This window comes from Lactuca sativa, chromosome 1 (assembly GCF_002870075.4).
Source record: "Lactuca sativa cultivar Salinas chromosome 1, Lsat_Salinas_v11, whole genome shotgun sequence".
Lineage (NCBI taxonomy): Eukaryota > Viridiplantae > Streptophyta > Magnoliopsida > Asterales > Asteraceae > Lactuca > Lactuca sativa.
This window is the reverse complement of record NC_056623.2, coordinates 178,312,533-178,323,708: the sequence shown is the minus strand read 5'-3', so window position 1 is coordinate 178,323,708 and position 11,176 is coordinate 178,312,533. Positions and strand designations below refer to the sequence as shown.

At 39.2% G+C, this 11,176-nt stretch overlaps 1 protein-coding gene across 1 annotated transcript; it reads right to left on the bottom strand.

Annotated features, from left to right (window-relative positions):
- Nucleotides 1-759: 759 nt before the first annotated feature.
- On the bottom strand, nucleotides 760-4,519 carry LOC128128159 (uncharacterized). Its single transcript, XM_052767036.1, has 5 exons — nucleotides 3,208-4,519; nucleotides 2,729-3,026; nucleotides 2,505-2,636; nucleotides 1,364-2,411; nucleotides 760-792 (listed from the first exon to the last, which is right to left on the bottom strand). The coding sequence occupies exons 1-5, from the start codon at nucleotides 4,517-4,519 to the stop codon at nucleotides 760-762; spliced, it is 2,823 nt and encodes a 940-aa protein (XP_052622996.1).
- Nucleotides 4,520-11,176: the final 6,657 nt, after the last annotated feature.

Below are 11,176 nucleotides of genomic sequence, written 5' to 3'. Positions count from 1 at the left end.
CACAAAAAAAACGTCCATGAGACTTGTGAATGAAAAAAAAAACGGCTATGCTTCATTAAGGAGCCATAAGAAGCATTAAGGAGTCATCATAAGCATTAAAGTGTAACCCTAATCCACCAAAGAGTGTCAAAAACGGCTAGGAGGCTTTATGAAGCAAATAGTAACGTTTTTAGCACTTATGAAGCCTTAAAAATGTTGCCCTAGTCTTCATGCAACCCTAATTCAATTTGTGGGTTACCATGCACAACCCAACCATTGAGCCCAAACCACCTTCTAGCCCACTAGTAATCACTAATCCATCACATTTTGGGCTTTCATGATCCATGCATGGATCATCCCCTCCCCCTTTGAAAGGAATTGACCTCAATTCATCAAGTCCATCATCATCAAGATAAGGTGAAAGATCTCCCACATTAAAGGTAGCATGCACTCCATGGTCTCCTCCCAAATCTACCTTATAAGCATTATCATTGACACGTGACACCACTCTGTAAGGACCTTCAGCTCTTGGCATCAACTTGTTTTTCCTTTTGTTAGGAAAACGTTCTTTCCTCATATACACCCACACCAAGTCACCATCTTGAAAGACACGTGGTTTCCTATGCTTGTTGGACTTCTGTTTGTACAACTCATTCACGGCTTCAATCTTCTCACGAACTTGTTGGTGTAGTTTCATCATAGCCTTCAACTTGTCATTAGCATCCTTGTGAACCAATTCATCCTTTGGCAATGGAATCAAATCCAAAGGCATGTAAGGATTCACACCATACACCACCTCAAAAGGAGAGTGACCTGTAGCATAAGTAGGAGAACGATTATAGGCAAATTCAGCATGTGCAAGTTTGATGTCCCAATCTTTTTGAGTTTTGCTAACCAACCCTCTCAACAAAGCACCCAAAGTTCTATTAGTCACCTCCGTTTGCCCATCCGTTTGTGGATGATGGGATGTACTAAAAAGTAACTTAGTACCGACTTTCCTCCACAAAGTGTTCCAAAAGTAACTTAGAAACTTGGAATCCCTATCAGAAACAATTGTTTTAGGAATACCATGCAAACGAACCACCTCTTTAAAGTACAAATCAGCCACGTTAGAGGCATCATTTGTTTTATGACATGGCACAAAGTGAGCCATTTTTGAAAACCTATCCACCACCACCATAATGGAATCCTTCCCCCTTTGAGTTCTAGGCAAAGCCATAATGAAATCCATGGACACATCTTCCCAAGGACGAATAGGAACCGGCAAAGGAGTGTAAACACCATGCTTGAAAGTTGTTTTTGCCATATGACATGTAACACACTTGCCCACTATGTTGGTTACATCCCCCAACATCTTCGGCCAAAAGAAATGTTCTTTAAGCACCTGCAAAGTTTTGGTAATGCCAAAATGACCAGCCAAACCACCGCCATGAGCTTCACGAATCAACAACTCCCGTATTGCATGTTTTGGGACACAAAGGCGATTGCCTTTGAATAGAAAGCCATCTTGAATCACAAATTCACCATTAGGACCACCTGCACATTTCAAAAACATATCTCCAAAGTCCATATCAGATTGATAATGGTCCTTTAGAGTTTCAAATCCCAAGAAACGAACATCCAAAGTCACCAACAACGAGTAACGCCTCGAGAGTGCATCAGCCACCACATTGCTTCTACCATCCTTGTATTTGCATGAGAAATGAAAGGATTGCAAGAACTCCACCCACTTTGCATGTCTTGTGCTCAACTTTTGTTGCCCATTGATGTACTTTAAGGATTCATGATCAGAATGCAAAATAAAATGATTTGCACGCAAATAATGACTCCAATGATCTAAAGCACGGACAATAGCATAAAACTCCTTATCATAAGTGCAATAATTCAAACGAGCACCACCCAACTTTTCAGAAAAATAAGCAATAGGACGTTTGGATTGGATCAAAACAGCCCCAATACCAACTCCACTTGCATCACACTCCACTTCAAATGGTTGAGAAAAATCAGGAAGAGCCAAAATAGGAGCATCACACAACAATGCCTTGAGTTTCTCAAATGCCTTTTGAGCTTCTTCTCCCCATGCAAAGACTCCTTTCTTCAAACAACCTGTTATGGGACTTGCAATGGTGCTAAAATCACGAACAAATCTTCTATAGAAAGAAGCAAGACCATGAAATGATCTAACTTCAGAAATATTAGTAGGAATAGGCCATGACTTGATTGCTTCAGTCTTGGATGGGTCCACGGACACGCCATTTCTTGACACCACAAAACCCAAAAATGCCACTTCTTCCACCAAAAACGAACATTTTTCTTGCTTCCCATAGAGTTTTTGAGCTCTAAGCGTCTCGAAAACCTGTTTTAAGTGCACCAAATGATCCTCCAAGCTCTTGCTATATACCAAGATATCATCAAGGTACACAACCACAAACCTGCCCAAAAAAGATTTTAGCACTTCATTCATTAGTCGCATGAAAGTGCTAGGTGCATTAGTTAGACCGAAAGGCATCACGGTCCATTCATACAAGCCATGTTTAGTTTTAAAGGCTGTTTTCCATTCATCCCCTTCACGCATACGAATTTGATGGTAACCACTTCTCAAATCAATTTTTGAGAACACAATAGAACCATGCAACTCGTCCAACAAATCATCAATTCTAGGAATAGGAAATCGGTATTTATGGTGATGTTATTAACGGCCCTACTATCAACACACATCCTCCAAGAACCATCTTTTTTTGGAACCAACAAAACTGGAACAGCACAAGGACTTAGGCTTTCACGAACATAACCCATTTTCATGAGTTCATCAATTTGTTTTTGCAACTCTTTTGTCACCTCCGGATTACATCTATAGGCGGCTTTATTGGGCAAAGGAGCACCCGGAATAAGGTCAATTTGGTGTTCGATACCACGGATTGGAGGCAAACCCGGTGGTAATTCGCTTGGAAACACATCTTGAAACTCCAAAAGCAAATCAGCAATAGCGTTTTCTCCATGCACCATCTTCTCCACCTTTGTCAAGAACTTGCTCCACCTCCCTTTCACTAGCAAACATAGAAAGATTAGGTTTTTTTACTTGTTTAGAATTCATGGACCTTATGGCCGTTGGGGACATGGGTTTTAACACAATTTTTTTATTATTGTGTTTCAACTCATATTCATTGCTCCTCCCTCTATGTAACACGTCCCTATCAAATTGCCAAGGACGCCCCAACAAAATATGACATGCATCCATAGGAATAACATCACACAACACTTCATCTTCATAAGACCCCATAGTTAGACCAACTCTAACCTGTTTTGTCACCTTTATTTTGCTTCCATCATCCAACCAATGAAGAACATATGGTTTTGGGTGGTTTGTAGTAGACAAACCCAATTTGATCACCATTTCATTAGAAGCAACATTAGTACAACTTCCACCATCAATAATCAAACTACACCACTTGTTTCTAACCAAACATTTGGTGTGAAACAATTGGTCTCGTTGATCCATATCAGCCACGGTTTGAACCCCTTGAGTTTTAAGGGTTCTAAGCACCAAAACTGTATCATACACCGGTGCTTCATACTCTACCTCCTCCTCTTCTTCCTCTTCTTGTTGTGTATCATAAAAAATACCCGCCAACCTCTCTTCTTCCTCCAACTCTTCACGACATTCAATGGCCTCCCTTAAAGTCACCACCCTTTTGTTTGGACAAGCATTTTGGTAATGACCAAAACCTTGACACTTGAAACATCTAATTTTCGCCAAACTAGTTTCTTTGGTACCACTAGTAAGTTTAGGAGCAACGGGAACACTACTAGAACCAGAAGGAGTAGAAACAGAATTTTGTCTATTGCTAGACTCGGGCTTGGACCACGACTTTGACTTGGGACTTTCGAGACTTGAACTTGAACTCCCACCATAACGTGCTTTGGCCTGCCCCTCCAACTTCAAACACAAACCACAAAGAGTTCCAAAATCAGCATAAGGATATAACTCCACAACATTGGCAATGTTGTAGTTCAACCCTTTTAGAAAACGAGTCATTTTTTGTTCTTCAATTTCTTCAATATCCCCCATCAAGGACAACTTCTCAAATTCATCAATGTATTCTCCAACACTCATTTTTCCTTGCCTCAAATCAGCAATCTTCTTGTAAGTGGCAATTCTATGAGTAGAAGGAACATATCTCTTTCTTAGCTTTCGTTTTAGAGAAAGCCAAGAACAAATTTTTTCTTTGCCTTCACGGGTTCTCTTGGCCTTAAGCCCTTCAAACCACAATGAAGCACCACCACTTAGCTTGAGAATGGCATACTTGCAGCTTTTTTCATCATCCACTTCTTTGAACTCGAACATTCTTTCAATCTTCCTTTCCCACTCCAAGTAGCGTTCAGGATCAGTTCCACCAACAAATTCAGGCAATTCAGACACCTTGAATTCTTCCACAACCCTATGTTCACCACGGCGGGGTTGCCTTCGATTTCCACCTTCTTGGATGTTTCTTAATGCTTCACGAAGATTTTGTAGGAACTCCGGATCATCAAAATCCATTATGCGCTCTGATACCACTTATGATGCGTGTATGGGCTTGATTTGGTGAGTAGGGTAGTGTTTAGGTAAATTAAAAGAGAATAGTAACCACAAATGATATATGAATGGAAAGAAATGGATAGATTAGTAACAACTCAAGACCTATTAAGTTGTATACCGGTGAAAACAATCCAAGACCTATTGGATTGAGTTCGTATCAAGTCAAGAACACGTCCTAACAAGATAATTTGTGAATTATAACAATAATTCAAAGTGAACAAAAGGGTTCTTTGATTAAAAATTCGTCTATTACTTTTTCCATGCATAATTTGGCTTTATATGAAGCCTTTATTACAAATTTGGTGGTTACAAGCCAACCAACCAATTATTCATTAAAACTAGTAAATAGAAATTAAGGTAACTCTTGAAAGAACACAAAAAAAACGTCCATGAGACTTGTGAATGAAAAAAAAAACGGCTATGCTTCATTAAGGAGCCATAAGAAGCATTAAGGAGTCATCATAAGCATTAAAGTGTAACCCTAATCCACCAAAGAGTGTCAAAAACGGCTAGGAGGCTTTATGAAGCAAATAGTAACGTTTTTAGCACTTATGAAGCCTTAAAAATGTTGCCCTAGTCTTCATGCAACCCTAATTCAATTTGTGGGTTACCATGCACAACCCAACCATTGAGCCCAAACCACCTTCTAGCCCACTAGTAATCACTAATCCATCACATTTTGGGCTTTCATGATCCATGCATGGATCAGGACCATAGAGATAAAAGGCTAGTCCTTTAAACAAAAGAGTGAGGTAACTAGATGTCTCCTACTGGTGACGGTTGCTGGTTAGGCGAACCCTCAGATCCGCTAGTTGACGCATAACTTCTTGAAGGTGTCGATCATGAGTCCTTTGGCGTGCTCGGAGTTCCCTAACTTCAGCTCGGGATGCAGCCAGTTGATGCTGCAGAGCCTCGTTGGTCCTCCTTGTCCTGTCCATGGCTTCTTCGAGTTGGCGGATGCGAATAGTGTTGAGGTTTGAGTTGGCATCCACTTCTACAACTCGACCAATAGCAGCTTGACCTTGCTCAACATTCCTGGCAATCCTTCGGATCATGATGGGCAGAACCCGATCCACCGATCCTCCTTCGCTTATGTTGTAGAAGCTTCGGTCTCCATTGTAAGGCAAGGGCTGACCCTGCTCCTCGCTCCATCGATGCAAGGATATTGCCCACATAGGAGTGGGGCCCTGAAATGTCGGTCGAGGGTTAGGGTTCGGGGCTTCAGGAGGTTGGTTGTTGACTTCTGGCTCGGAGCTCGAGCTATCCGAGAAGCCTTCAGCATGATGGTCATCCAAAGGAATAGGGTGATCGTCGTCTGACTCCTCTTCGAGCCATCCTCCATTGCCCTGGATCGGAAAGTACGGATCACCGGGTAGGTGGAAGCCAACCATGCTATCTACGCGAGAAAGGGGGAAAAGAGGATTAACAGACATACTATTCTAAGATACTTATAGGAGGAATCATTACTAGTTGACCCAATACTTGCATAGTGCATACCGATTACATGTAACCGAAGCAAGATAGTCCTTCGAATAAACCACCCTAACTTCAGACCCCCAATCAAACAAGAACAGGGAATGAAGCAAAGGCTGCAGATTCTGAGTCTATAGCGCCCTAATCACATGTAATCGTGGTGTATCCACTTAGCAACTATTGTCCTACTAGTAACGACCCTTTTTGTTAACACATACGTATAATCTAGAGATACAGAATACTCCTATAGTATTCTTATGTTAGCGTTATTGTGGTATTGTTGGTAAGTTTTAGACTTGTTGCAACATCACAACCGAACTTAGGCACATGCTAGTCACCCTCAGGAAAACGTAGTTGATCAGGCTACATCATCCTGAATGTGACTATATGTCTCTAAACCCAATTGTGCTGCCCAACAATCTTAATACTTTCGTTTTGTTCTTGGACGATACTGATTCCTGTGTTTCATAGTGATGTGTGTATATATATACTTAGTTAGATCTTTTAGATACTTAACAGTATATATTTTTAGTCAGAGTGTTTTAGTCCCGAAGTGTTTATAGTTCGTATATCTTTTATAGGTTGATATACTTGATTCACTATAAACAATGCTCTGATACCAATCTGTCACACCCCAAAACCGATAACGGCGGAATACGTTTCGGGGTGGATGACGTAGTGAACAGTATCATCACAATTGCATAATAGTGGAAACAAGAAACATACAACCATAGCATTACATAGTAAATTTAATTACAAGCGTGTATTGTAATGTTTAACAATCACCCAAAAGTAATCAAAAATAAGAGATGGGTCTTGTGTGCTCCACCTTCTCCAAAAATGCTCCGACTGTACCTGTCTATCTTTGACCTGAAGATACAAGTTATTTTGAAAACGAATATCAGCATAAAGCTGGTGAGTTCATAAGAGTTTAGTGTGAGTTTTTTTTTTTTTTTGTATACAAAACATTAGTGCTAAAAATGTATCATTTATGTTCATAAGTAGTAGAAACTTAGAAAAATCCCATATTTTCCAGAAAATGCATTGTAAGTGAAAATCTATGAAAAGTATGCATTCTTCATTTTCTTGAAACAGTTTATTGTAAAAGTATATTAGAAAATCTCCAAATAGTAAATGTGATAGAATAGGTTAAGCCTGTAATCAGTGATAGAGGTGCAAGCTTCCTTTAGTGATAGATACTTACTTACTTCGGGATGTAGTTTAGCATTTAGTGTAGTATTTTAGAGTAGTTATAGTGTATTCCTTGCACATTACTAATAGTGAGGATAATAGAGGATCCCATGACCTTCCCAGTCATGCACAGTGTAGTGAAGTAGTGGCATCCCTGGGCCTGCACGGCGCGGACTAAGTTTAACAGTCGGGATGTAATAGCGTCTGCCCCGTATAGATCTATACATGTAGAGTCGTCTCCCTGCTGGAAAACTCCGGGCGTAGTGGATAGCGAATAGAGTATCTCGTAGTGGGTTAGTGTATTATTGTTTGTTTAGTGTTTTCTCTATTTTTATAGTGTAGTAATCTTTTAGTATTGATCATAGTGTGTTCTCTTACTAGTGTATCGTCTAGTAATAGTGAGTATTATAGTGTAGATAGGAATGACTTTAGCGAGTAGTAGCTGTAGCAACCGTAACTATACCTATTATAGTTATCTTAGTGAGGGCGGTTCTTGGCATGTTAGTGACCTTAGTATTATGTGCAAGTAGTAATATTCGTATCCCACACTGATATATAGATTATATAACTAAGAAATCAACGACAGTCGGACGGATAACTACTACCCTAAGCCCACAATCAAACAAGAACAGGAAATAAGGCAAGATATCGGTCCTAAGTCCTCCAAGTCTTACTTATATAACTATATCAGAGTGGTTATATTTTATAAGTAAATTGATTTAATAAAAGTATTTTTCCAAAAGAGCATTTAAAATCTGTCTCACTGTTTAAAAATAGTTTAAAAAGGGTTAAACCCGTTTATAAGGCATAGGGACAAATCACATGTGATTTGAACTAAAGGTAGTGAATCGCATGTGATTAATCCTTGTAAAGCGGAAATCGTTCTGTAAAACTTTACATAAACATTTATAAGCGACTTGTATCTCCCCCCTAAATCATTTAAAACATTTGAAAGGTTCATTAAGGGGTATGAACTCACCTGAAATCGCGGAAATCGGGTGAATCGGGTAAAAGTGTCGACTGAGCGTTTAGTACCAAATAACCACTTGAGCACCTTTTAGGACCCTAATGTCATATGAAATATGTATTTTACAAGAAGTTAATCATCTTATGCTTTTCATTATAGTATTTGGACATTCTAGCATCGTTTTCGGGGTTTTAAGGCCTAGAAAGGGTTCCCGGGAGTGGTACAAGGCCATGAATGATTTACGGGAGGGTCCATGAGTTCACTCTCTTAGAGTTTATGGCCCAAAGGCCATCCTTTGGGAGTTTACGGCCGTAAGCCCCCTAGGCTTGGCCGTAAACTCTTGTGGTACTCCAAAATGTATGTATAAGGCCTTATATCACTTCCTTAATTTAGTGGTGTGTGTTTGGACCAAAAGGGAAGGATTAAACATCATAATTTGTGACATTTTTGGGGAGTTTACGGCCAAGACTTGTTCTTGGGCCGTAAACTCCAATAAACCCTTCAAAATGTATGTTTTAATGGTACAACATGGTCTCATATGCCTTAGATAAATCCTAGAAGGCCCTATAGTGAGTTTGGAACCATTTGGCATGAATTTTTGGGGAGTTTACGGCCCAAGAATATCCTTGGCCGTAAACTCTTCATTTGGTATCAAAATGAGATGTTTAATGGTACAAAACACCTCCAAAGGCCTTAGCTAAATTCCTTATATGCATTGGAGTAGTTTTGGGACTATTTGGCATCAACTTTTGGGGAGTTTACGGCCCAAGAACATCCTTGGCCGTAAACTCTTCATTTTGCATCCAAATGTGAAGTTTAATGGTACAACACACCTCCAAAGGCCTTAGCTAAATTCCTTACATGCATTTGAGTGGTTTAGGGACTTGTTTGACACAACTTTTTGGGTGTTTACGGCCCAAGCTTAGCCTTGGCCGTAAACTCCTCTTTTTGTGTTCAAATGAAGTTGTTTGATGCACTTAAGCCTTCCTTGGTGTCAAGTCCAATTTACCATACATCCTAGAAGAGTTTTTGGGGCTTAAATCCAAGATTTTTGGGGTGTTTAAGGTGTTTACGGCCTAAGCACAAGCTTGGGCCGTAAACTCCTTTTTAAGCATCAATTTCTTGTGTTTTAGTGTCCAAACCCTTCTAGATATATGCCTTAATTAGTATACTAGCTTAAAGGAAGGAAAAACATGGTCTTTGGCATGATTTTGGGGGTTTACGGCCTAAGGAGCTTCTTAGGCCGTAAATTCCTTTTTGGTCCTTGATTTCTATGATTTTGGATTCTAAATTCAGTAAAGTATGTCTAGATTAAGATAGGGGATGAGTACTTACGTTTGGAAGTCGGAAATTAGCGGAATCGGGGTCGATTTCGGGTCTAGAGAGAGAAAGTAGAGAGAGAGAGTGAGTGTGTGGTAAAAGAGTATTCAAATGTTGTGCACACCCATTTCATATGTCTCGGGTTTCGCACCCGATACACGGCTACCCGATGTTTAAAGTTAACTGGGTTAAAACTTTTTACCCGGGTGAAGTGGTTGAAAAGGTAATACAACTCTATTAGGTTAAACGGGGTTAACACATACGAGTTATATTTCTTACGATAATATCAAGCCATGCATAAGTTTAGATATTCGGATATTGACGATTCCAAATATTACATAATATAACGTATAGTGACACGTTCCATTAGTGAAAACGGGATTTGTAACGGGAATAGATTTGGGGTTGTCACAATAGACTTATAATGTGGAACTCAAGAATGAAACAATCCTCATCAAAGCTTTGTTTAAAGTGTATACATTTCTATTGTTGAGCTCAACAATTAAACAATGCTCATCAATGCTTTGTTAAATTGCATAGACTTCTAATGTGGAACCCAAGAATGAAACAATGCTCGTCAAAGCTTTGCTAAATTGCAAAGACTTCTATTGTGGAACTCAAGAATCAAACAATGTTCATCAAAGACTTGCTTAAATTGCATAGACTTCTATTGTGGAACTCAAGAATTAAACGATGCTTATCAAAGCTTTGGAAAATTGCATAGACTTTTCTTGTGGAACTCAAGTATTAAACAATGATCATCAAAGCTTTGCTAAGTTACGTATACTTCTGTCACACCCCCAAACCAAGGATGGCGGAAACGTCCAGGGGTGGAGGACTTCATGTACAGTATCACAACAACGTGTATAATAGTGCTCAAAGTAAATACAACCATCATAAATATAATTGAAAAAGTTACACCAAAGTATATGTTTACATGTTTCAAAATCAATTACATTATGATGACAAAAATAAATTGTTGACGGTTTAACGTCCCATCCTCAAAGCGCTGAAGTTTTCCTGTTTCACTGATTTCCTGAGAATACAAGTAGTTTTGAAAGAGTGTCAACAATTAAGTTGGTGAGTTCATAAGAGTTTTGTTTGGAGTAGAAACCGTTTTCCTTTTAAAATCGATAGAGTTTTATCTCCAAAAAATCCAATATTTTCTTAGTTAAGTGTAAACAGAATATTCCTATATGATGTGTTGATGAATCCTAGATTGACCCGTAGATTTCCCCTATGATCGTCCAGCGTATATAAGTTATAAAAGATTTAAGTTAGATAAAACGTTGAATATAGTGGGTCTGCCCTAGGTCCACAACCCAACGAGGAACAGGAGATGAGGCGGGCACCACCAATTCTAAGCCAATCCAGACTAAATTCTTGTATGACTCAAGCATATACGCTCAACGATTATAGTTGAAGTCTAACAATGCGAAAATTTAATGTGGACTTATACCTATACATATCATAGTTCATCGGATAGTAATAGTGATTAGTGAACATGAACTATGCATATTATAGCTTATCTAAAGTGTGGTGATGTGAATATAACCTATACATATCATAGTTCATCGGAGAGTAATAGTGATTAGTGAACATGAACTATGCATATTATAGCTTATGAAAAGTGATGGTGATGGTGAATATAACCTATACATATCATA

What these genes read in the sequence shown, in the direction of transcription:
- LOC128128159 (XM_052767036.1), bottom strand. Translation starts at nt 4,519, where the DNA reads ATGGATTTTGATGATCCGGAGTTCCTACAAAATCTTCGTGAAGCATTA. An exon ending in TGTTATTCCTATGGATGCAT is followed by an intron (nt 3,027 to 3,207) that starts GTCATATTTTGT and finishes TATGTTTGCTAG; the next exon opens with TGAAAGGGAGGTGGAGCAAG. An exon ending in TTTAAAACTAAACATGGCTT is followed by an intron (nt 2,412 to 2,504) that starts GTATGAATGGAC and finishes TTTTTTGGGCAG; the next exon opens with GTTTGTGGTTGTGTACCTTG.